The 25190-nt window shown below is 38.8% G+C and overlaps 1 protein-coding gene across 3 annotated transcripts in view; it reads right to left on the reverse strand.

Moving 5' to 3' along the window:
- Positions 1–25190, reverse strand: part of dot1l (DOT1-like histone H3K79 methyltransferase) — a 93106-nt gene that overhangs the window by 43645 nt on the left and 24271 nt on the right. For all 3 annotated transcript variants that reach the window (XM_059991079.1, XM_059991078.1, XM_059991081.1), the window contains exons 5-14: positions 21023–21251; positions 20197–20291; positions 19714–19776; positions 17871–17926; positions 13306–13385; positions 11787–11855; positions 9936–10042; positions 4732–4773; positions 2748–2825; positions 341–569 (exon numbers count right to left, since the gene is read on the reverse strand). In XM_059991079.1, the coding sequence (XP_059847062.1) occupies positions 341–569; positions 2748–2825; positions 4732–4773; positions 9936–10042; positions 11787–11855; positions 13306–13385; positions 17871–17926; positions 19714–19776; positions 20197–20291; positions 21023–21251 (1048 nt within the window). The remainder of the gene's footprint in view (positions 1–340; positions 570–2747; positions 2826–4731; positions 4774–9935; positions 10043–11786; positions 11856–13305; positions 13386–17870; positions 17927–19713; positions 19777–20196; positions 20292–21022; positions 21252–25190) is intronic.

A 25190-nucleotide genomic window follows, 5' to 3' on the forward strand; every position in this document is an offset into this window, starting at 1 on the left:
CTTTACAGAATTTGAGTGAACAAGTTACTCAATAGTTAGTAAGACACTGCTTACAATTTACCAGAGATGGGTAAACCATTGGAAATTATAATAAATTTTCAATATTTCTGCATTGAATTTATAACTTAGCTCGAAGTAATTAAATGCTACTTATCAATGCATTTAGAAGAATCAAGTGCATGTGGTTTAAAAGACTCTGTTTATACAGCAATGTAATCATACCTGAAGGCATTCTTTAGTGCCATTAAATTAGGCAACATTAATGAAAATGAATAAAACTACAAAGCTTTTTACTTGCCCATTCACAGAACAAAACAGGGAAACTGACAGCAGAACTTACCCTGAGGTGAGGATGCCGATAGAGTCTGAGCATGTAAAAGATCCAGTGCAGATTGGCTTTTCTTTGTATTTCTTTTTGAAATTGCAGTGCTCATTTTCTTGGGACGCCCTCTTTTTCTTACTGCAATTCTCTTGCCTTTGTTAATTATCTTGCTCTTCCGTGGTTTAGCAGGTGAAGCTGATTTTTTAATTCCGGTTACCCCAATTTTCTCCTCTTCAGGACCGGAATCCTGCCAGTGAGAATGTCAGTTGCATTAGCATTATTATGGCATAATAAAGAGTCAATTTTATTGATCATTCAGAATGAAAAATTGTATTTCTCTAACGCAGGCTTATTCAACCAAGGTTCAAACACTGATAATCAGTAGCCAGCCGGATGAACAGACAGACAGACATACTTTATTGATCCTGAGGGAAATTGGGTTTCGTTAGAGTCGCAACAACCAAGAATAGTGTAGAAATATAGCAGTATAAAACCATAAATAATTAAATAATAATAAGTAAACTATGCTAAGTGGAACTAAGTCCAGGACCAGCCTATTGGCTCAGGGTGTCTGACATTCTGAGGGAGGAGTTGTAAAGTTTGATGGCCATGGGCAGGAATGACTTCCTATGACGCTCAGTGTTGCATCTTGGTGGAATGAGTCTCTGGCTGAATGTAGTCCTGTGCCTAACCAGTACATTATGGAGTGGATGAGAGACATTGTCCAAGATGTAACTTGGACAGCATCCTCTTTTCAGACACCACCGTCAGAGACTCCAGTTCCACCCCCACAACATCACTGGCCTTACGAATGAGTTTGTTGATTCTATTGGTGTCTGCTACCCTCAGCCTGCTACCTCAGCACACAACAGCAAACATGATATCACTGGCCACCACAGACCCGTAGAACATCCTCAGCATTGTCCGGCAGATGTTAAAGGACCTCAGTCTCCTCAGGAAATAGAGATGTCTCTGACCCTTCTTGTAGACAGCCTCAGTGTTCTCTGACCAGTCCAGTTTATTGTCAATTCATATCCCCAGGTACTTGTAATCCTCCACCATGTCCACACTGACCCCTTGGATGGAAACAGGGGTCACCGATACCTTAGCCCTCCTCAGGTCCACCACCAGCTCCTTAGTCTTTTTCACATTAAGCTGCAGATGATTCTGCTCACACCATGTGACAAAGTTTCCCACTGTAGCCCTGTAATCAGCCTCATCTCCCTTGCTGATGCATCCAACTATGGCAGAGTCATCAGAAAACTTCTGAAGATGGCAAGACTCTGTGCAGTAGTTGGAGTCCGAGGTGTAGATGGCGAAGAGAAAGGGAGACAGGACAGTTCCCCGTGGAGCCCCAGTGCTACTGACCACTCTGTCTTACACATAGTGTTGCAAGCTCATGTACTGTGGTCTGCCAGTCAGGTAATCAATAATCCATGACACCAGGGAAGCATCCACCTGCCTCACTGTCAGCTTCTCACCCAACGGAGCAGGGTGGATGGTGTTGAATGCATTGGAGAAGTCAAAAAAACATAACCCTCACAGTGCTCGCTGGCTTGTCCAGAGTATTTATCTCATTTAGAAATACAGAATGGAACAGGTCCTTCCAGCCCAACAAGCTGTACCACCCAGGAACCCACCTAATTGCAGGACAATTTACGATTATCAATTAATCCATTAACCAGTATATCTTTGGAATCTGGGAGGAAAGCCGAGCACCTGGAAGAAACCCATGTGTTCACAGGAAGGGATATACAAACTTCTTTCAGACAGCATCAAAAATGAATTCTGATGCCCCAAGCTGTAATTGTGTCACACTAACTGCCACACTGTATTTCAGAAACACTTTTAAAATACTTGCCTTATATATAAATATTTACTAAGCTAACTAGGTTGTGCTTTTAGCAGGCAGAAGGAGGGAGCATACAAATGGCAAGAAGAACAAGGACATGACAAAATATCAAAGAGTTGCAAAGATGAGAAAAATCAGTAAAATTATCCCGTGGTAACAGGTAAGAATTTAATCAGACAGATGTTGTAAAGTGCAAACTTAAATTCAGGAAAATGCTTCGAAACCAAGTGCTCATAATCAAATGATCAGTCAGGGGAGAATAACTGACATCTTGGTTGGGCCTATTTGCAATTTTGTGCCCAATGTGGTTGGCTCAAATGTCCTCTGAAATGGGCTAGCTCTCAGTTCAAGGGCAATTAGAGATAATAGTAAATGGTGGCACTTACAGCACTACCCCCAAAAGCAGAAGTAAAAATGATCTAGCATCTAAAAACTAATTTCCAATGTCACTTTAATAAGAACGAGATTACAAAGAGTTAATTATATGCTGGTTGATGAATCACAAGCACATCTACCCAAATAGTATTGTGCAGTTACCCTTCAAAGATATTTCACACAAATTAAATGCATTACCTTGGTTGGAGTTGTTGTACTACTCTTATTTTCTTTGTTTTCCTTTTGTTGTCTACGTCTAGCTGCCTCTTGTTCCTCCTGTAACCAAAATATCAAAAGTTCATTCATATTGTGTGGACTACGATTCATGAAGTGACCTTTCATATTTGTCACCAATGCCAAGCGTCATTTTCAAACTAACTGTTTTGAGAAACAGAAATCATATTTAATTAAACCTCTGGAAGACTTAAGTGCCAGAGCAACACTCATTGAAAGAGCAAGAAGAAAATCAATTATTTCAGCTTTGCTCGACAATATATTTCTAGGCACAGTAGCACTGCAATTAGTGTAGTGCTATCACACCACCGGCTGTAAAATTAGGATTCAATCCCCTCCCCTCCGCTGTCTGTAAGGAGTTTGTATGTTCTCCCTGTGACCCCTTGCGGTACTCCAGTTTCCTCCCACACTCCAGAGGCATATGGTTAAGGGTCAATGAGTTGTGGGTATACTATGTTGGTGGTAGAAATGTGGCAACACTTGCAGGCTGCTCAGCACAAACCTCACTGATCTGATTTGACACATTTCACTATTTCGATGTGCATGTGATAATAAAAGCTGATCCTTAACCTTAAATGAAGATAACATTATGAAAACCTAAATTATAAAGATAGAACAGGAAACAAGCTGTTCTTGTTTTATTCTACAAATGGGATGGTGGGGGAAACAGATTAAACTGCACAAAACTTCATCCTACTCTATATGCAACGGCACAGTAGCGCAGAGGGCAGTGCTACTGCCTCACAGATCCAGCAGCCCAAGTTCGATACTGACTTCTAGTACCGTGCAGAATGAGCACCTTCTCCTAATACAAGGGCTCACAAACATTGTTACGCCATGGACCAATACCATTAAACAAGGGGTCTATGGACACCAGGTCAGGAACCCCTATCCTGGTAAGTTTTCTCCCACATCTCAAAGACATGCAAAATAGTTCCTGCAAATCACTTCCAGTATGTGTCGGTGATAGAATCAGCTGGATGGTAATAGGGCACCACAGAAGGAACTGGTTGCAGAGAAGCTAGTGGAAAATGGGTGGCATGGGGTGTTAAAGTTCAAGTTTATTGTCATCTGATTGTACATATATACAATCAAATGAAACAAAGCTTCTCCAGACCATGATGCACTCATAATACATACATCACACGCAGCCCATAAATCAAAATATCAACACAATAAAATATAATTCAAAATGCATGTAATGCATAGCACTAGTCCTTCTTGCCAGTAGTGGGTCAAAGTTATTGTGGAATGGGTGGTAGAGATCCTCAACAATGCTTCTTCATCAACAACGTTCCTGGTAAATGTCATAAATGGGGGGAGGGAGACCTTAGTGATGCTCTCAGCAGTTTTTACTGTCTTCTGTTGGGTCATGGTCCAATGCCTTGCACTTTCCGTACATGCAATGATGCAGCCAGACAGGACACTCCTGACGTGCTCATGTAGAAAGCTGTTAGTGTGGAGGATTGCACTGAGAGCCAGATTGAACACAATGGATCGAATGACATTAAACAGAGTAAATACAAATCCTAATAAGAAACAAATAGCCCATGCAAATTAGTTGTTGTTCACACCAATTTACACTGAGCTTTACATATTCAGAATTACATTTACTTTCAAATTAATTGCTTAACATGCAATTTACTCTTCTGGTCCATCTTCTCCAAAAGGTTATTCCACTGGTTCAGGAATCAATTATTTTGTTCCAACAAAACTACACTCCACATTTTCAGATGATTATATTTATACTGGTGTACAGGTACAAAAGAACACAAGGAATAGGAGCAGGAATTGGCCATCTGACCCGTCGAGGCTGCGCTGGCATTCAATAGGATTGTGGCTAATCTGGCTGTGGACTCAGCTCCACCTACCCGACTTTTTCCCAAATTGCTTATTTATTGTCTTCAAATGTATGAAGTGCAATTATTTTAACAAGTTCAAAACTTACCCTGAGTTTTGGGTTTTTGAGACTAGAAAAGTAGTTTTCAAGCTGGAATGGAAAACAAAATAGGTTATTTGCTATTTTCCACTTGTAACTCCAGAATCAATATAGAAACATGGAAAATAGGTGCAGGAGTAGGCCATTCAGCCCTTCAAGCCTGCACCACTATTCAGTATGATCATGGCTGATCATCCAACTCGGAACCCTGTACCTGCCCTCTCTCCATAAACCCTGATCCCTTTAGCCACGAGGGCCATATCTAACGCCCTCTTAAATATAGCCAATGAACTGGTCTCAACTGTTTCCTGTGGCAGAGAATTCCACAGATTCACCACTCTAGAAGTTTCTCCTCATCTCGATCCTAAAAGGCCTCCCCTTTATCCTTAAACTGTGACCCCTCGTTCTGGACTTCCCCAACATCGGGAACAATCTTCCTGCATCTAGCCTGTCCAACCCCTTTAGAATTTTATACGTTTCAATAAGATCCCCCCCCCAATCTTCTAAATTCCAGCGATTATAAGCCCAGTCGATCCAGTCTTTCTTCATATGAAAGTCCTGCCATCCCAGGAATCAATCTGATGAACCTTCTTTGTACTCCCTCTATGGCAAGCATGTCTTTCCTCAGATTAAGGGACCAAAACTGCACACAATACTCCAAGTGTGGTCTCACCAAGGCCTTGTACAACTGCAGTAGAACCTCCCTGCTCCTGTACTCAAATCCTTTTGCTATGAATGCCAACATACCATTTGCCTTTTTCACTGCCTGCTGTACATGCATGCCCACCTTCAATGACTGGTGTACAATGACACCCAGGTCTCGTTGCATCTCTCCTTTTCCTAATTGGCCACCATTCAGATAATAATCTGTTTTCCTGTTCTTGCAACCAAAGCGGATAACCTCACATTTATCCACATTAAATTGCATCTGCCATGAATTTGCCCACTCACCTGACCTATCCAAGTCACCCTGCATCCTCTTAGCATCCTCCTCACAGCTAACACCACCGCCCAGCTTCGTGTCATTCGCAAACTTGGAGATGCTGCATTTAACTCCCTCGTCTAAATCATTAATATATATTGTAAACAACTGGGGTCCCAGCACTGAGCCTTGCGGTACCCTACTAGTCACTGCCTGCCATTCTGAAAAGGGCCCATTTATTCCCACTCTTTGCTTCCTGTCTGCCAACCAATTCTCTATCCACATCAATACCATACCCCCAATACCATGTGCTTTAAGTTTGCACACTAATCTCCTGTGTGGGACCTTGTCAAAAGACTTTTGAAAATCCAAATATACCACATCCACTGGTTCTCCCCATCCACTCTACTTGTTACATCCTCAAAAAAATTCTGTAAGATTCGTCAGACATGATTTTCCTTTCACAAATCCATGCTGACTTTGTCCAATGATTTCACCGCTTTCCAAATGTGCTGTTATCACATCTTTGATAATTGACTCTGGCAGTTTCCCCACCACCGATATCAGGCTAACCGGTCTATAATTCACACACAAAATGCTGGTTAAACACAGCAGGCTAGGCAGCATCTATAGGGAGAAGCGATGTCGACGTTTCAGGCCGAGACGTCAACATCGCTTCTCCCTATAGATGTTGCCTGGCCTGCTGTGTTCTACCAGCATTTTGTGTGTGTTGTTGTTTGAATTTCCAGCATCTGCAGATTTCCTCGTGTTTGCAGTCTATAATTCCCCGGTTTCTCTCTCCCTACTTTTTTTAAAAAGTGAGGTTACATTAGCCACCCTCCAATCCTCAGGAACTAATCCAGAATCTAAGGAGTTTTGAAAAATTATCACTAATGCATCCACTATTTCTTGGGCTACTTCCTTAAGTTCTCTGGGATGCAGACCATCTGGCCCTGGGGATTTATCTGCCTTTAATCCCTTCAATTTATCTCACACCACTTCCCTACTAACATGTATTTCCCTCAGTTCCTCCATCTCACTAGACCCTCGGTCCCTTACTATTTCTGGAAGATTATTTATGTCCTCCTTCGTGAAGACGGAACCGAAGTAGTTATTCTATTGGTCTGCCATGTCTTTGTTCCCTATGATCAATTCACCTGTTTCTGACTGTAAAGGACCTACATTTGTCTTAACCAATCTTTTTCTTTTCACATATCTAGAAAAGCTTTTACAGTCAGTTTTTATGTTCCCTGCCAGCTTTCTCTCATAATCTTTTTTTCCCTTTCCTAATTAAGCCCTTTGTCCTCCTCTGCCAGACTCTGAATTTTTCCCAGTCCTCAGGTGTGCCACTTTACTGGCTAATTTGTATGTCTCTTCTTTGGACTTGATACTATCCCTAATTTCCCTTGTCAGCCACGGGTGCACTACCTTCCCTGGTTTATTCTTTTGCCAAAGTGGGATGAACAATTGTTGTAGTTCATCCTTGCGATCTTTAAATGCTTGCCATTGCATATCCACTGTCAACCCTTTAAGTATCATTTGCCAGTCTATCTTAGCTAATTCATGTCTCTTACCTTCAAAGTTACCCTTCTTTAAGTTCAGAACCTTTGTTTCTGAATTAACTATGTCACTCTCCATCTTAATGAAGAATTCCACCATATTATGGTCACTCTTACCCAAGGGGCCTCGCACAACAAGATTGCTAACTAACCCTTCCTCATTGCTCAATACCCAGTCTAGAATGGCCTGCTCTCTAGTTGGTTCCTTGACATGTTGGTTCAGAAAACCATCCCGCATACATTCCAAGAAATCCTCTTCCTCAGCACCCTTACCAATTTGGTTCACCCAATCTATATGTAGATTGAAGTCGCCCATTATAACTGCTGTTCCTTTATTGCACGCATTTCTAATTTCCTGTTTAATGCCATCCCCAACCTCACTGCTACTGTTAGGTGACCTGTACACAACTCCACCAGCACTTTATGCCCCTTAGTGTTATGCAGCTCTACCCATATCGATTCCACATCCTTCAGGCTAATGTCCTTCCTTTCTATTGCGTTAATCTCCTCTCTAACCAGCAAGGCTACCCCACCTCCTTTTCTTCCCTGTCTAACCCTCCTGAATATGGAATATCCCTGGATGTTGAGCTCCCATCCTTGGTCACCCTGGAACCATGTCTCTGTGATCCCAACTATATCATATTCATTAATAGCTATCTGCACATTCAATTCATCCACTTTGTTACGAATGCTCCTCGCATTGACACACAAGCCTTCAGGCTTGTTTTTAAAACACTCATAGCCCTTATAAAATTATGTTGAAAAATGGCCCTTTTTGATTTTTGCCCTGGATTTGCCTGCCTGCCACTTTTACTTTTCACCTTAGTACTTTTTGCTTCTACCCTCATTTTACACCCTTCTGTCTCTCTGCACTTGTTCCCATCCCCCTGCCACATTAGCTTAAATCCTCCTGAACAGCAGGACTTCCTTGACTTATTTCTATTTTCCTCTTCCTCGACCCTAACACCCTGGTTTCCTTCCCCTTGCCAACTCAGTTTAAATCCTCCCTAACAGCTATATTAAACAATCCTGCCAGGATATTAGCACCCTTTGAGTTCAGGTATAACCCATCGTTTCTGTATAAGTCATGCCTTCCCCAAAATAGATCCCAGTGATCTAAGAATTTGAAGCCCTGCCCCTGCACCAGTTACTTAGTTACTAATATACAAATCAATGACGAATTTGATGACCAGCAAAAGGAAGCTGCAATAACAGCAGTACAGAAAGTATTGCCATGTTTTTGTCTATCACCTGGGAGATCAATGAGATTCCACAGGTTCACACAATTTTCATTCCCGACACCATTCTTGGTATTATTCTACGTGCTAAGGAGTGCAATATAAGAAACAGAAACAGTAGTAGGGTGCTGAAAATGCAATGTTGGTGCCAGAATGTATGGTAATACTAGACAGCTACCCCTAGCATATTCTTGGTTTGCGCTGGATGCTAATGCAAATAGTGCACTGTACTGCATGTTTCGATGTACGTGTGATAAATAAACAGATATGACACAAGTGGCCACTCCATGATTCAACAACACCTTGGTTAATATGTCAACTCAGTGCTACCTTCAATTTCCTCTTTAATACTCTGTAACTAATCAATCTGTCTTAAACATCATCTGCAACCAAGCTTCTGCTGCTCTCATAGAGAATCATAAAGATTTACTATCAATCACCTGGGTGAGGGAATTTCTTCACACCAGTTTTCTGAATGGCTGACCAATTGAACTGAGAAGGTGAACCCTGGCTTGAGGTAGAACCAGCAAGGGAAGCCTCATGCCTGTATCTACTCCTTTGAGAAATTTATATTTCAAAAACAAGTTACTGTTTATGAGAAAACAGTATTAACCAATGATTTTTAAAGTAAGAATAATAGAAAAGTACAGCACAGAAACAGTCTCTTTTGCCCATCTAGTCCACACTGAGCTATTTAAACTGTCTACTCCCCATTGATCGGAACCTGAACCATAGCTCTCCATACCTCTACTGTCCATATACCTATCCCAACTTCTCTTAAACATTGAAATCAAGCTCACATGCACTACTTGCACTAGCAGTTTGTTCCACATTTTTCTTATGCCATCGTCAAGACACCAATAATCTTACAATTTGAATCAGGTTTAATACCACTGGCACATGTTGTGAAATTTGCAGTTTTGTGGCATAAGTACATTGCAATATATAAAAAGCTATAAATTACACTGAAATATATATTTTAAATTAAATAAGTAGTGCAAAAAGAGCCCAAAAACAGTGAGTTAGTGTTCATGGGTTTGTTCATTGTCCATTCAGAAAATTGATGGTGGAGGGGAAGCAGCATGGATGTCAAAGTAGCGTAGCCGTTAGTGTGATGCTATTACAACTCGGGGCAGATCTCAGAGTTCAATTCCAGCGTCATCCATCAGGAGTTTGTATATTTTCCCTGTGGCTGTGTGGGTTTCTTCCAGGTGCTCCATTTCCTCCCACAGACCAAAGAACTACCAGTTAGTAGTGTAACTGGTCATTGTAAATTGTCCTGTGATTAAGGCTAGTGCAAAATAGATCGGTTGTTGGGCGATGCAGCTCGTTTGGCTGGAAGAGCATGTTCTGCATTATATCTCTAGATAAAGCTGTTCCTAAAACAGAGCATGTGTAAGGAACAAACACGAGGAAATCTGCAGATTCTAGAAATTCAAGCATGTGTAAGGAAGGAACTTTTCTGGTAACTAAAACATCTTATATTTTACTTACTATGGTCCGGTCAATTGTATGCAGGTAGTAGGAAACTGGTTTACCAGTCCATGAAACTGATCCTCGCAGTGGTGATAACTCCACAACCTTCATAATGGTGCCAATATCTTTGAAGAGTCATAGAAATAAAAACAGTTTCTGATTAAGTCCTTTTTAAGTTTCAATATCACACAAAAAACTTTTGTCTTTATAACAAGGTTTCAAAACAAAAGTACAATTAATGAACAGCAGCAAGCAGTTCTATGAATTACTAACTGCAATGATGTACTGAGAGCAATGCATCTCAACTACAGTAGATTTAGCTCCAAGATTTCCCCAGTTTCATTTAAGAAAATGAAAAGTGATTAGTTCTGGTCACCTCACTACAGGAAAGATGTGGAAACTATAGAAAGAGTGCCGAGGAGATTTACAAGCATGTTGCCCGGATTGGTGAGAATGCCTTATGAGAATAGGTTGAGTGAACTCAGCCCTTTCTCCTTGGAGTGATGGAAGAGGCGACCTGGTAGAAGTGTATAAGGCACTGATTGTGTGGATAGTCAGAGGCTTTTTCCAAGGGCAGAAATCATTAGCACAAGCGGACATAGTTTTAAGATGCTTGGAAGTAGGTACAGAGATGTCAAAGGTAAGTAGTTGTTTTTTTTAAAAAAAACGCAGAGAGTGGTGAATGCATAGAATGGGCTGCAGGCGACGGTGGTGGAGGCAGATACAACAAGAGACTCCTGGATAGGTACATGGAGCTTAGAAAAATAGAGGGCTATGGGTAACCTGAGGTAATTTCTAAAGTAAGTACTTGTTCAGCACAGTACTGTGGACTGATGGGCCTGTATTGTGCTGTACATTTTCTATGTTTCTATGTTCAAAAATATTAAATTGCCACCTACAGCATGTAAAGTATTTAAAACCCCCAAAATATCTCCAAAGTTATATAAAGATTTAACAGCTAGACTTCCAAACATGTCAGAAATGTCTCTTTTGAACATGCTCAATTGACAACCACCTTCAGTTATATACTAGTTCACACGTATCTGCTCTTACACCCAGCCAACACCCACGGAAAAGCTTTCACACATAGATAATTTTTTTTAAAAAAACATTTTTCCTAAAGCCTTCTTAAACTCAGTAGACTGTATTTCTGACATGCCAAACTTAATTATTGATCTACCTTCATCTGCGCTTTCTAAAGCTCTATAGGATGCTCCACATAGAAGTCAAAACACAATATTTCTTTTTATTAAATATTGCAGTGCTAAATACTTGCTAAAAACTTGATTAACTTGCTTCTCAACATTCTTCTATCTCCTGTGGCAATTTTGGGGCAGGATAGACAACATCCAACCAGTAATGAGCACATGAAGTTTAGAGTTACTACTTTCTCCTCAGGAGAAAGTTGTTTGGTCACATGTATTATTACAGCACATTGTACCATGAACTAAGATGAATTCAATTAGTAAGAACAAGAAAATACTCAACTTGTTTCCACTAAACAGTAACATGGCCCAATACCAAGCCTGTGTCAGTCAGTGTGGTGTTAGAATGTATAATGAAATTGAAAAATGTCATTGAAAAATGAAACGATATTCATTTCACGAGCAGAAAAGAAAATGACTGATTTTCTCAGTCCAGCAAAGGGCTTTGGGATAGACATGAATATCAACATTACTAATGCATTCCTCCAATTCAATAATAAAAAAAAATTCAGAGATCTACAGAAATTTGGCATAATACATACAAGCTAATCTTTTATAAAGGTATAGTTTCACAAAATAGATTGAAGGATAAAGGGTTAGAACATTCAAGTCATATCTGAGAAATCCAATTCTCAAAAGGTACTTAACAAATGAAAAATCTTACCACTCAAATTCCTGCTATTTATTCTGAAATTCAATGGTGCAAAGGGCTTGGAAGAAACAATTTTACCACCTGTAAAAATGTCAAGAAACATCATTGTCTCACATTACTCAAAATCCACTGCCCACCCTTTCAAAGAAATTTTTCCATATAGAATTTTGTGGATAATCAAGGTTAGGCAAGGATAGATGAGGGACAATTATAAAAATAAAATCGTCAATTAAGTAAATTAGCAAATTACAACCCCTGAATACAGCCTTGTTTAACTTGTAGAGAGATTCTAACTCCTGGCCTACATTCAAATGACCATAAACAACCACCAAATAGTAATCTATCATGAACACAAAGATAGAGCATACGCCATGGCTATTCAACTGGGGCTATTTTTATTGAAGATAAATAGGAGGGATAAAGAGACCAAGTAGTTCTAAAAAAGTACAAAATTATATTCATTTCAGGAGCAGAGACAAAAATTACTGATTTTTTCATTCAAGGGGCTTTTGGACAAAGACATGAATAACTGCCACATAAAAACAGATTTCACAACATATGCCAGTAATATTACACCTGATTCTGAAGCAATGGTTGTGTGTAGTACAATAAAATGTGTATAGTACACAGAGATGGAAGTGCAAGCATAAATACAAGAGAGAAAGAGGCCAGTGTAACACACCCAAGCAGGTGCACATGTTCACAGTCGACTGCCTAACAAGTATGAGAACAAGCATACGCAAAGAAAAATGATTTTAAAATGTTTCAAGCAGATTACTTTACTCTCAATCTTGGTTTACTCATGACAAGCCAAACAGCTAACAAAGCACTGCAGCCACTCACAGCACATCTAATTCTGATTTAAGAAACCAGAGTCAAATTTTACCTAAAAACCAGGTACACTGCATACTTCTGTTGAAGAATTGCACTATATCGAACAGTACAAACGAACGCTATTCAAGTCTTCCAGTCTCTCGGTTTCAGAAATATGGTGCTGCTGCTACTCTCACACCCATTGCTCATACACATATTTTTAATTCCCTTTTGAAAGCCACCAATTAATCTCCCTTCACTGCCTTGTCAGGCAATGAAATCCAGATGTTAACTGTTTACTACATGGAAGAGCTTTTCTTTGTATCACCTTTGGTACTTTTCCAATCATGAATCTGAAATTGAGAACTCCATGTCAACATAAAGTGTTCCCAGGATTGCAAACTATGAAGCACTTTTCCAAATTCAGATTATTACTTGGCCCAGTGTAATCACATAAAAGCATTGGAAATAATTCAGAAAATGTGTAGCTCGGGTGGTTGACGGTTGAGTTGAGTTGCCAAGATCAGAGAACAACTCAACCCAAGTATAAAAGCATGTTACAATGAAGAATATCTCATAATGAGCTTCTTCAAGCTCAACACTAAAATCCATTACATTTCTGTTCTACTCTTTCATTGTTAGAAAATCTGTCAATTTGGAGCCATTAAGCAAAATTATGCATTATCAAAATCTTGAGAGAAAGGATAAAACTTCTTACCTTCTTTCATGTTTGCAAATCGTTCTTTCAACTGGTGATCCACCTCGGGACCAAAGGCAAAATTATTCACAAACACAACACTGAAAAGAAATACTGAAAATATAATTTTTCAACCATCCAAAGTTATAACCTAAAGTAATACACATGTTATCAAATCAATTTATTGTGACAAATTTTACATTGCACCAAAGCACAATCAAAAACATTTATATTAACTAACATACACAAAAGGGCCAATTGACAGCTAAGAATGCAGAAATTTTAAGTAACAAAATGAATCATAAGTCCAAACAACTTATCAAAGTAAACTTTTGCAATTATCATAAAGTTAAAACACAAAGAACTGCAAATACTCAAGCAGTTCTGAGACGTTACCCCTTCTACTCTTTACATGGCCATTGCCAAATACAGCAGATAGCTGAAAATATTCTGGTTTATACAAAACACATGCATTGTTTCAGATATGACTTTGTGAAGGCTATTTTCTTTCGAAACTACAATGGATTTGACACCATCAGAAGAGCAATTTAAAAATAAACACACAAAAACTATAAAGACCCTCAAATTTGAGTGAGATGTGAGAATTCTAGGAGATCCTCAGGCTCCCAGATAACCACATCTGCACCAGGTACACCAAACTGCAGCTCTTAAGAGAATGTGTTAAGGAACTGGAGCTGGAAGTGGATGGTCATGCACTTCTAGTAGGAATAAAAGCATAGACTATTTTCTAAATAGGGAGAAAATTTAAATCCAAGGTACAAATGGGATTTGGGAGTCCTTGTGCAAGATTCCCTTGAGATTAACTTGCAGGTTGAGTCAATGGTGAGGAAGGCAAATGCAATGTTAGCATTCATTTTGAGAGGACTAGAATAAAGAGACAAGGATGCAATGCTGAGGCTTTATAAGGAACTGGTGAAGCTTCACTTGGAAAACTGTGGGCAGTTCTGAGCCCTTTATCCAAGGAAGGATGTGCTGACATTGGAAAGGATTTAAAGCAGGTTGATGAAAATTGCTCATCATATGAGGAGTGTTTGATGGCTCTGTGACTGTACTCTCTGGATCTGGAAGAATGAGGTAGTATCTCATTGAAACCTATCAAATGTTGAAAGGCCTAGATAGAATGGATGTGGAGGGAATGTTTCCTATAGTAGGGAGTCTAGGACCAGAGGGCACAACCTCCGAATAGAGGGTTGTCCAGTTAGAACAGAAATGTGGAGGAATATTTTTAGCAAGAGGGTGCTGAATCTATGGAATTTGTTGCCACAGGCATTGGATGTACTTAAGGCAGAAGTTGATTGATTGTTGACAAGTCAGGATGTGAAAGGTTATGGGGAGAAGGCAGCAGGAGAACAGGTTGAGAAGGAAATACATCTCCACCTACCTGCCATTTCTCCATAACCTGTAATTCCCCTACCTTGCAAAAAAGACTTGATTCCTTAATTCTGCTCCCATGTCTTATGGTCAAACTACTACAGTTACAATAACAAAGGTAATGCGAAGATTAGAATCTTCTGACCTGGATGAATTAAACTACGAATGCCTTGTGGGCTCTATGTAACTCAGACAAAAAGTTATATCTATCTTACAAACTTTGGGGTCAAAAGCAATCTCAATGTTCAGATAATGAACAAGATAGAAATTAACCATTATTTAGGGATAAAAATCAAAATTAGTACTTTCTGAATATATTAAGGAAAAGGGGGGGTGGTTCAAAGAATAAAATACGCCAAGTTTGGACAAACTACCTAGTATGAGAAGCCAATTTAAATAATGAAGAATGTACATAATTTAAATAATGGATATCATACTAGAAACATGAGCCGTCTAATGTACTTCACTGCAGTCTTGGCATTCAAACCAATGGCTACTCAGTCATCATGTAAACTATAATTTGCATATGGATGCTTATATTCATTAAAAACATAATTTAGCCACAATAATTTAATGCCAGTTTTAAATTGAGTTGGTAAAACAGGTCTTCAAATATACACAAGGTAATACATAAATTATTAATACATTATTAGCTGAAAAGACCATTACGGACTACATTAGAGCACCTGACATGAATCCAGAAACAATGAACCAAGAACATCTTGTTATTAACAAATACAATAGATGGTCCAAATAAGGTTCTAGAAACACAATGAGATCATTAACAACTGTACTTATAAGACATTAATCAAAGCTGGTCAATATTGGACTGGTGCAGTTTAAGGATAATCACAGGAAAGGAAACCCAAACATGAAACATTTAAAAGGTTTAATCGAGAAGAAGAAATGACTTTTGATTGCAGTAGAAAACAAATTTTTTTTAAAGGCTGCAAAAAAAAAACTGGAAACAGGATGGAATATAGATCAAAATATTCCAAGAATACAGTACATACATCTAAAGATTTCTACATCATAAGAATGTTAAAATAAAGGATAGCATTAGGAACCAAAATCTGAAAAATACCAGTTACTGACCCAAACAGGAGACATGACCAGAGATGACCAAATGTTTTGAGTTTAAACAAGAATCTTAAAATGATGTCTAAACATCAAGAGGAAGTGCAGAAATTTCCAACTACCAAGCCGCTCACACTACTGGTGGGCCAAAAGTGTTACACGGGAGGGGAGAGAAGAAATATAAAGCATTTCCTGTCATCAGTGAATGATTATATCCATTGATCTGTTATACAGGTATAATTTTAAAGATTAAAAACCGGAAAATTGAAGAGGCAAATAGTCTTTCACAAAAATCATTAAAACAAAGACTACAATCCTCAAAGTAAAATCACTACATTTAAGAATTGGATAAAAAAATAAAAGACTAGAGAAAGAGCAAGCTAGGCTAAACAGATGTTAACAATAAAATAATTACATTTGAAAGAAAAACTAAACAAAACGTATAATCACAAAATGCATGTCAAGTATATTAAGCTTTAACTAATGAAAACTTCCAAGTAATAAACTGTTTTTAGAATTTGTGCAGCTATACTAATTTCTCTTTAAAGTATGACAAAATATTGTCTTAAAAAAAAGGAAATTACAAAATTGTAGTTTCAAAAAGGAAAACACAGAAAAACAAATTGTAATTAGCACGCCTCAAGTGGTCTTTAAAATAAAATCACTTTCAGATATGAGCAATACCAGCCAGGATGTCACAAATTCCCCCACGGACAACACCCAGCAGCAAGGGATGGCACAAATTTGCCATCCACCATCCTCTACGTATGGAATGGAAGGCCATCTTGAAGCACCACTAACATTTAGATCAACTACATGGATGGCTGTATCACTTCAATGAGTAGTCAACAGGTATCAAATGGATAATGATAGCTGAGTTCCTAAACTTACATATATCATGAACCAACCACAACCTGGAAGTCCTCAGACTTCCAATGTATGTCAATGATGTATGTATGACTTCCTTTTTACAATGTATGTCAATGATTGGACTACGGTATTAATGGATTTGTGGCTAAATTTGCCGATGATACAAAGGATGAAAGAGCGGGTAGTGTTGAAGAAACAGAGAGCCTCCAGAGATACTTGGATAATTTAGGGGAATGGGCAAAGAGGTGGCAAGTGAAATGTTGGAAAGTGTATGGTCATGAACTTTGATAAAATAAAAGAGCAGGGATGTGAAGTTGAGGCTTTATAAGGCACTCGCGAGACCACACTAGGAGTACTGTGTGCAGTTTTGGGCTCCTTATTTTAGAAAGGATATACCAACATTGGAGAGGGTTCAGAGAAGATTCATGAGAATGATTCCAGGAATGAAAGGGTTACCATTTGAGGAACGTATGGCAGCTCTTGGGCTGTATTCCCTCGAGTTCAGGGGAATGAGGGGGGATCTCATAGAAACATTCCGAATGTTAAGAGACCTGAACAGATTAGATATAGCAAAATTATTTCATGGTAGAGGATTCCAGGACAAGAGGGCACAACTTCAGGATTGAAGGATGTCTATTTACAACAGGGATGTAGAGAAATTACTTTAGTCAGAGGGTGGTAAATCTGTAGAATTTGTTGCCACAAGCAGCTGTGGAGGCCAAGTCATTGGGTGTATTTAAGGCAGAGATGGATAGGTTCTTGAGTAGCCAGGGAATCAAAGGGTAAGGGGTGAAAGCAGGGGATTGGGAATGACTGGAAGAATTGGATCAGCCCATGATTGAGTGGTAGAACAGACTCAATAGGCAGAATGGCCTACTACTGCTCCTATATCTTATGGTCTTATGGTTTTCACTTCTTGATTTATGACAAACTCTCAGGGGATTAGATTCAAAGTCAAATTCTCTTCACAAGTGCTCCAATTTCTGGTCATCGTTACTAGGGCCTTTTCTTTTAAAATTCATTTCCAGAAACTTTTTTTGTGATCTTGTGAAAAATGTTACCCATGATTTGTACAAATTGTGCAGAATTTCTTTGAATGCAAATGAGCAATTTATGAGCAAAATTGTTTGAAATAGTGCTAGCTTTCCTTGTGAAGCTGTGAATAACGTTTACAAAGATAAATGCACAAACCACAACAGCAATAATAAATTTAAATAAATTACAAATTGAGACATTGGATCGGTCACCTTGTGCTGGCAATTTTTTCTTTCCATTCTTCAGAAAGGAAGTCACCCCTTTCCAGCTGAAAGAAACAAAAGACTGCTAAAATAACAAAATAACATTTTCCTATACATTCAGGAAAATACATAACCTATATTTTACCAAGAATTTCACATTTAAAAAATCCTTTAGCAATGGATTTGGAAAATACTGCTTTCTCATCTGGCTTTTCAGTAGCATCTTGGTTTATTTTACCTCTACCTGAAAATTCAATAAATTTAATGTTACAACAGAAGTACTAGGATATTATGCTGACCCTTGCACAGAAGTCCTTTTCTTTAATAAAAATAAATGTAAAATGTAAGTAAACTTAATGCATCTTTGGTCCGTCACCAAAGACTCTAGGAAATTTCTACAGCTGTACCATGGAGATCATTCTAATTAGTGGCATCACTGCCCGATAGGGAAGGACCACTGCATAGGATCGAAACAAGCTGCAGAGAGGCACAAACTCAGCCAGCTCCATCATTGGCACTAACCTCCCCACTATCGAGGTGATCTTTAAAAGGTGATGCCTCAAAAAGGCAGCAACCCTCATTGCAGGTGAATGCCATTTGCCATTTTCTGGGATATATATTACACAAAGCATCACTGTACTTGTTTAGCTGACAATAAACTAAAGAATAGGAGGGAGCTCTCCTGGTAACTTTCCAGTATTTCTCAGAAGACTCCAAAGTAAAAATCATTAATTTCATACCACACACTATGTTGTCTGCTTTTGCATACAGTACTGCATCTCAAAACAATCTAGTTAAAAGCCAGCGATATTCTCTTATGCAAACCAACATGAAAAGTTATCACAGCAGTTTGGAGGTAAACTGGGAAGAGGAATTGGCAAAAATAAGACTGTCAAAAATATGGCACATATTGAAAAATGGAAAGGTCTTAGATTTGGAAATTGCCTGACAAAGAGCAACTCAAAATTGGCTGCAATACCCAACAGCAGTAATCCAAATTATTAATGGAACAGGTTCAAGCTAAATAGTCTCCATGCTTTTCTCTACAGCTGCACCAATGATGAAGCAATGAGACAAGTGTATACAAGAGATCCAAAAAGAGCAACAGAATATGTCGGGAAATGGACAGAACTGAAAATATCTGTTAAAGCTAGACAAAAAAAATCTTGCAGACCAAGGGATTCAAACTTAATGGAAGACTAGCAATGAATGCAAGTGCCCTAGAGTGCAAAATGCATATGACAAGTTTATACAGTGGAGGATAGCAAACTAACAAAGATAGAATTTCAGAAGCTGAACAAACAAGAGGTCAAGAAGCAACAGAAAGGGAATTAATTGCAAAGACAAAGTACAATAAATGGGAAGAATGTCAAGAAGATGATGAGACAGCAGAAAGGGCACTGCCAAAATTAAAGGGGCAACCAAGGACTCAATTTCCAACACACACATTTAAAAATGATAACCAAATCCTGTATAGCTCTTTTGTTGCAAGTTCACCCAAAAAGACAAAGCTGAGAAACTAAAGCAATTAAACACAGGCCAGAACAATAAAACAATAAGATGCTTAAATGATGGAATACAAGGAAAGTTAAATCACTAAGGGTTTAGGTACATGACTAACAGGGGGATCTCTTGATTCATTGTAAATGAAAGATTAAGCATGGATCAGATAAAATGGGACAGACAACAAATAACAAATGCAGGGAGCTTTTACTGGTAAGAATATTACAATACATATCTTTAACCAATTCCAGCTTGCAGACTAAGAATTCTAATTACAGGAAAACATTCTCATTGAACTTGAATTGATTTTTATAGGTTGGGATTGAAGCTTAGCATAAAACACACTTACAGTATACTCTCCATATTTCTTTCCATACCACCTCATCCATTTCCTGAACTCTATATCCATTGCCTATGTAAGAGAGAAAAACAATACCATGAATAATGTATTATAGCACACAGGAGTTAGCCAATTAACTCAAGACAGCTTCACCATTTAGATCAGGCCTGATCAGAATATTTTTCATTCAAGGGATTTGAGTTAATTATTGATCCCCAACTGTGCTTGAGAAGGTCATGGTCAGATGTCTTCTAAACTGCAGCAGGGAAGAAGAGGTGGTCTCATTTTTTTGACCCAGCAACATATTAGAATGCACATACCCGCCTTCTCTTCCAAAATACCATAAAACCTTTGTTCAACAAAAATCTCATTACTTCCAGATTTAAATTTAACAAATGGCCTAGCATCAGCTACCACTTGTAGGAATTCCAAATGTCTAACCTGCTTTGAGTGTTCCTACTTTGAAAAGAACCATCTTTATTATGCATTTACCTCAGCATATTTTGCAGGTATCTCTGCCTTTTCAACACCATAGTAATGCTTGCACTGTGTAGCTGCAGCAACTTGCAATACGACTTGACCCACTCCTTCAAGCAAAAGAAATCAGTTGGCATTAAACAAACAAAACCACACAAAAATCCAATTATCCAAAGCATTGTGAGCAGATTTAGGCCCTATATTTCATAAAGGATGGGCTGGCATTGAGAGGGTCCAGAGGTGGTTTTCAAGACTAATCCTGGGAATGAAAGGCTTGTCATATGAGGAGCATTTGATGGCTCTGGGCTTGTATTCACTGCAGATTAGAAGAATGAGAAGGAATCTCACAGAAACCTAAATATTGAAATGCCTAGAGTGGACAGGGGGAGGATTTTTCCAATAGTGGAAGAGTCTAGGACCAAAGGGCACAGCCTTAGAATACACTGGTGTCCCTTTAGAACTGAGATGATGAGGAATTTCTTTAGACATAGAATGATGAATCTCTAAATCACTGCTATGGATGGCTGAGAAATCCAAGTCATTCTGTATACTTGAATCAGAGGTTGATGATTTCTAGGTTCATACAGGCATCAAAAGCTACAGGAAGGAGGACTAGGAGGGAAAACAAATCAGCCATGGTCAAGTGGCAGAGCAGACTCAATGGATCGAATGGCCTAATTCTGATTTTATGTCTTATGGTCTAAGTGTTATATAGTCAAAAAACAATTCAGAAATTTTATTTTTCTCTTCATATAATCCCTCTATTGAATTAGGTAAATGATGCAATCAGATTAACGCAAGCTCTTCAGCATTTCCCCACCATTATTTTGACAATTCTTACCACTTCCTAAATCAACAAATGTATCATCTTCAGTCATCTTGATCTCATCAATCATTTGAGCAACTAAATCAAAAGATGTTTCCCCATAAACTTCCGGAGAAAAGGGTTCGTAATTATTCAATTTCTCTGGATCAGTCACTGAGTGGTTGTAGACCTGTTGCAGAATATGTCGTAGCAGGCCATTGCAAGGGCGAGTATTCAGTTTCATAGGCTGTGTTGTTCCTTTCCACTAATAAATAGAAGATAAGCTATTGTTAGGAGCATTACTCTTCTGTACATGTCCAGTTTAACTTAAACACAACCAGTGACATGGAGCTTCAATTAAACTATATAGCACAAAATAGTACTTAACCGAATAAAAAATACAATGCATTCAGAATTATATCCAAAATAATTCAACTAATCTCTCCTACAAAGCAACAACTACTTGGATTTATGTGTGTTGTTAGAATAACAAAAATACTAGGGAAAGCCCTCCCCACTGTTGAGCACATCCACATCGAGAACTGTCACAGGAAAGTAGCATCCATCAAAGACCCCCACCATCCAAGCCATGCTCTCTTCTCGTTACTGCCATTGGGGAGGAGGTACAAGAGCCTTGAGACTCACCACACCAGGTTCAAGAAGAGTTATTACCCTCTCAACCATCAGGCTATTGAACTGAGAGATAACTTCACTCACCTTACCTTCACAATGAACCGCTCCCACAGCAATGGACTTACTTGCAAAAACTTCATCTCATGTACTTGATATTTATTGCTGATTTATTATGTTTCTTTGTATATACTGCAAATGCCCACTAGAAAATGAATCTCAGGGTTGTATATGATGACATATATACTTTGATAATAATTTACTTTGAACTTTGAAGACACAAATTGCTTCAAATGAGCACTATTAGATGAAGTATGATAAGCTACACAAAGATATACCTTGGTCAAAAGAACTACATTTTCAAAAGCAGCTTAAAACAAAAAGTGGAAAGAAAGGCTACGACACCTCAGGGCTTGGAGCGAATTACATACAGTACCTATAAAAAGTATTCACCACCCTCCCTTGGAAGTTTTTATGTTTTATTGTTTTACAGCATTGAATCACAATGGATTTAATTTGGCTCTTTTAACACTGATCAACAGAAGACATCGTGTCAAAGTGAAAACAGATTTTTACAGAATGATCTAAAGTAATTACAAATACAAAACACAAAATAATTGATTGCTCAAGTATTCACCCTCCTTTAATATGACATACCAAATCATCACTGGTGCAGCCAATTGGTTTTAGACTTCACATCAGTTAAATTGAGATCTGTTTTGGAGACCTGAGTGCAGTCAAAGGTTTTTAAATGATTGTAGTAAAAAATACACATGTATCTGGAAGGTCCAACTGCTGGTGAATCAGTATCCTGGCAAAAACTACACCCTAAACAAAAGAACACTCAAGCAACTCTGCAAAAAGGTTATTGAAATGCACAACTCTGGAGATAAATAACAAAACATTTCCAAGAATATGCCTTGAAGTACAGTTATATCAATCAAGAAATGGAATGAATATGGCACAGCCGTAAATCTGCTTAGAGCAAGCCACCCTCAAAAACTGAGTGACTGCAAGAAGAGAATTAGTCAGGGAGGTCACCAAGAGACCTATGACAACTCTGGAGGAGATGAGCTTCAGTGGCTGAGATGGGAGAGACTGTGCATACAGCAACTGTTGCCCAGATGCTTCACCAGTTACAGCTTTATGGGAGAGGGGCAAAGAGAAAGCCACTGTTGGAAAAAAAAACCTGTGAAGTCTTGGCTAGAGTTTGCCAAAAGGCATGTGGGAGACTCTGAAGTCAACTGGAAGAAGGGTCTATGGTTGAGGAAACCAAAATTGAGCTTTTTGCCCGTCAGACCAAAGGCTATGTTTGACATAAGCCAAACATTGCACTGGAGGAAAGCCTGATGCAGCCTGCAAGAGAACTGCAACTTGGGAGATTTGTTTTCCTGCAAGACACTAACCCCAAGCATAAAGCTAACACTACCCAGGAATGGCTTAAAAACAACAAGATGAATGCCCTGGAGTGGCCAAGTCAGAGTCCAGACTTTAATCCAATTAAGAATTGTGGCTGGACTTGAAAAGGGCAGTTCATTCTCGATCCTCATGCAGTCTCAGAGTTTGAACAGTTTTGTAAAGAAGAATGGGGAAATATTGCAGTATCCAGATGTGCAAAGCTGATCTAGCACACAGACTCAAGGCTATAATTGCTGCCAAAGATGCATCTACTAAATACTGACTCGAAGGGGGTGAATACTTATGCAAGCAATTATTTCGTGTTTTTATTTGCAATTTATTTAGATCACTTTGTAGAGATCTGTTTTCCCTTTGACATGAAAGAGTCTTTTCTGTTGATCAGTGTCAAAAAAATCAAATTAAATCCATTGTGATGCAATGTTGTAAAACAATGAAACATGAAAACTTCCAAGGGGTGAATACTTTTTATAGGCACTGCATTAGGATCTCGTTTTGTGTTTGCTTATGGCAAATTGATTAAAATTCACAGGGACAAAAATATGTCTTATCAAGTTATAGAAGCCACCGAAATAAGGAAACAAGTTCATGGATGGATTTCCAAATTAGCATGAGGATTATAAATAAAGGTACTACTTAACTAGTAACCAAAGAATATTAGTAACCATGGGGATAAGAAGCGAACAAAATAGTCCAAGTTTGAGAAAGAACATGCGAAAGATAATTTCAAATTTTTGAAGCAGAGTTGCTCTCCAAAAGGCAAGAAACCAAAAGATCCAGTAAGCTCCCACTAATTAAATATTTTGTAACAACTTTCAACAAGTTTTAATCTGAAATAATACCTATGCAGAGCAAACTCTCCACTTCAAATCAATGCCAAACAAGGAAGCTTTTTTAGGACGTAAGCAAAGTACAAAATGAATCAGGAAGGGCACTATATTACTGCCGAAATCTGGAAAAGCACTTACCCCTACAGTTCCAACATTTGATAACCTATCCCATAGGAGATCCTCACTAAATGCATCCAAATAAACAGCCAAACACGTTTCCTTCTCATTGATACCATCAAAGTGGTGGCATAGGAGCCTGAAGGCACACACTCAATGCTTCAAGAACAGCTTCTTACACTCCACCTTCAGATTTATGAATGGACAAGAAACCTTGAATAATACCTCAATAATAACTGGAGGGCAGAGCTTAGTCATGATGGAGCTAAACGGCGACTCCTTTGTTTGCAACTTCGGAAATAGCTCTTTTTCCATCTTTAATATCTCTATTTTTCACTTTCAAAGTTCTTTTGAAGACCCTGACCTGAAATTACACTCTGACTTCAGTTCTTTGCAGGAATGGGACCCGCTCTCGGGGTTTCACGACTGGCCTTTATTCGACATGCCAAGGACATGGCATAAGAACTTAGCTCGTCTTCGGAGGTATAAGATCTCATGGCTCTGGAGACGGGCAGATCGAAGGTTGGTGCCCTGGCAGGAGATCGGTGTGTTGTGGGAATCGGAAGATCTATGGCTGTGTGCCCAGAGACCTGAGATCTTTGGGCACAGAGTTCAGAAAAAGCGATGCAATAGACTTTTAACATTGTAAACCAGCGAGTTGTTTGTTATGTCTCCCCTCTTGCTGTGAAACTGGGGCACCTCTTTCTCCCTTATTAGTGAGAGAGCGAGCCTGTGGTATGTCAAACACCAGTGAACAAAGTAGTCTTTGGGGTACTGAAAGTTTGTGTCTTTGCTGATGCTTTCCTGCAGGCTTGAGTGCTCAGTGGAGGGTTCTGAAGCTCTTATTTTGCTGGTGGGGGGGGGGGGGCTTTGGGGATCTAACATTTAACTGTCACTCTTTGGTGGAACTCCTCTGTTTTCATGGATGGTTGCAAAAAAAAGCATTTCAGGATGTATATTGTATACATATCGGAAATTAAATGAAACTTAGAAACCTTTCAATATATTTTTCTTTCCTTGTTCTCTTTGCACTATTTACACAATTTTATATACATTTCTTATTGTAATGTATAGCTTTTTAATATGTACTGCATTGAACTGTTGGTGCAAAATAACACAGGAGTGTCTGTATGTAAAGTGACTGAGAGGAAATTATAAAGTAGTGGTGGTTGGGGATGTGGAGGGGTGGGTTAGTGGGTTGAGGTATTGAT

This window comes from Hypanus sabinus, chromosome 16 (genome assembly GCF_030144855.1).
Source record: "Hypanus sabinus isolate sHypSab1 chromosome 16, sHypSab1.hap1, whole genome shotgun sequence".
Taxonomy (NCBI): Eukaryota; Metazoa; Chordata; class Chondrichthyes; order Myliobatiformes; family Dasyatidae; genus Hypanus; species Hypanus sabinus.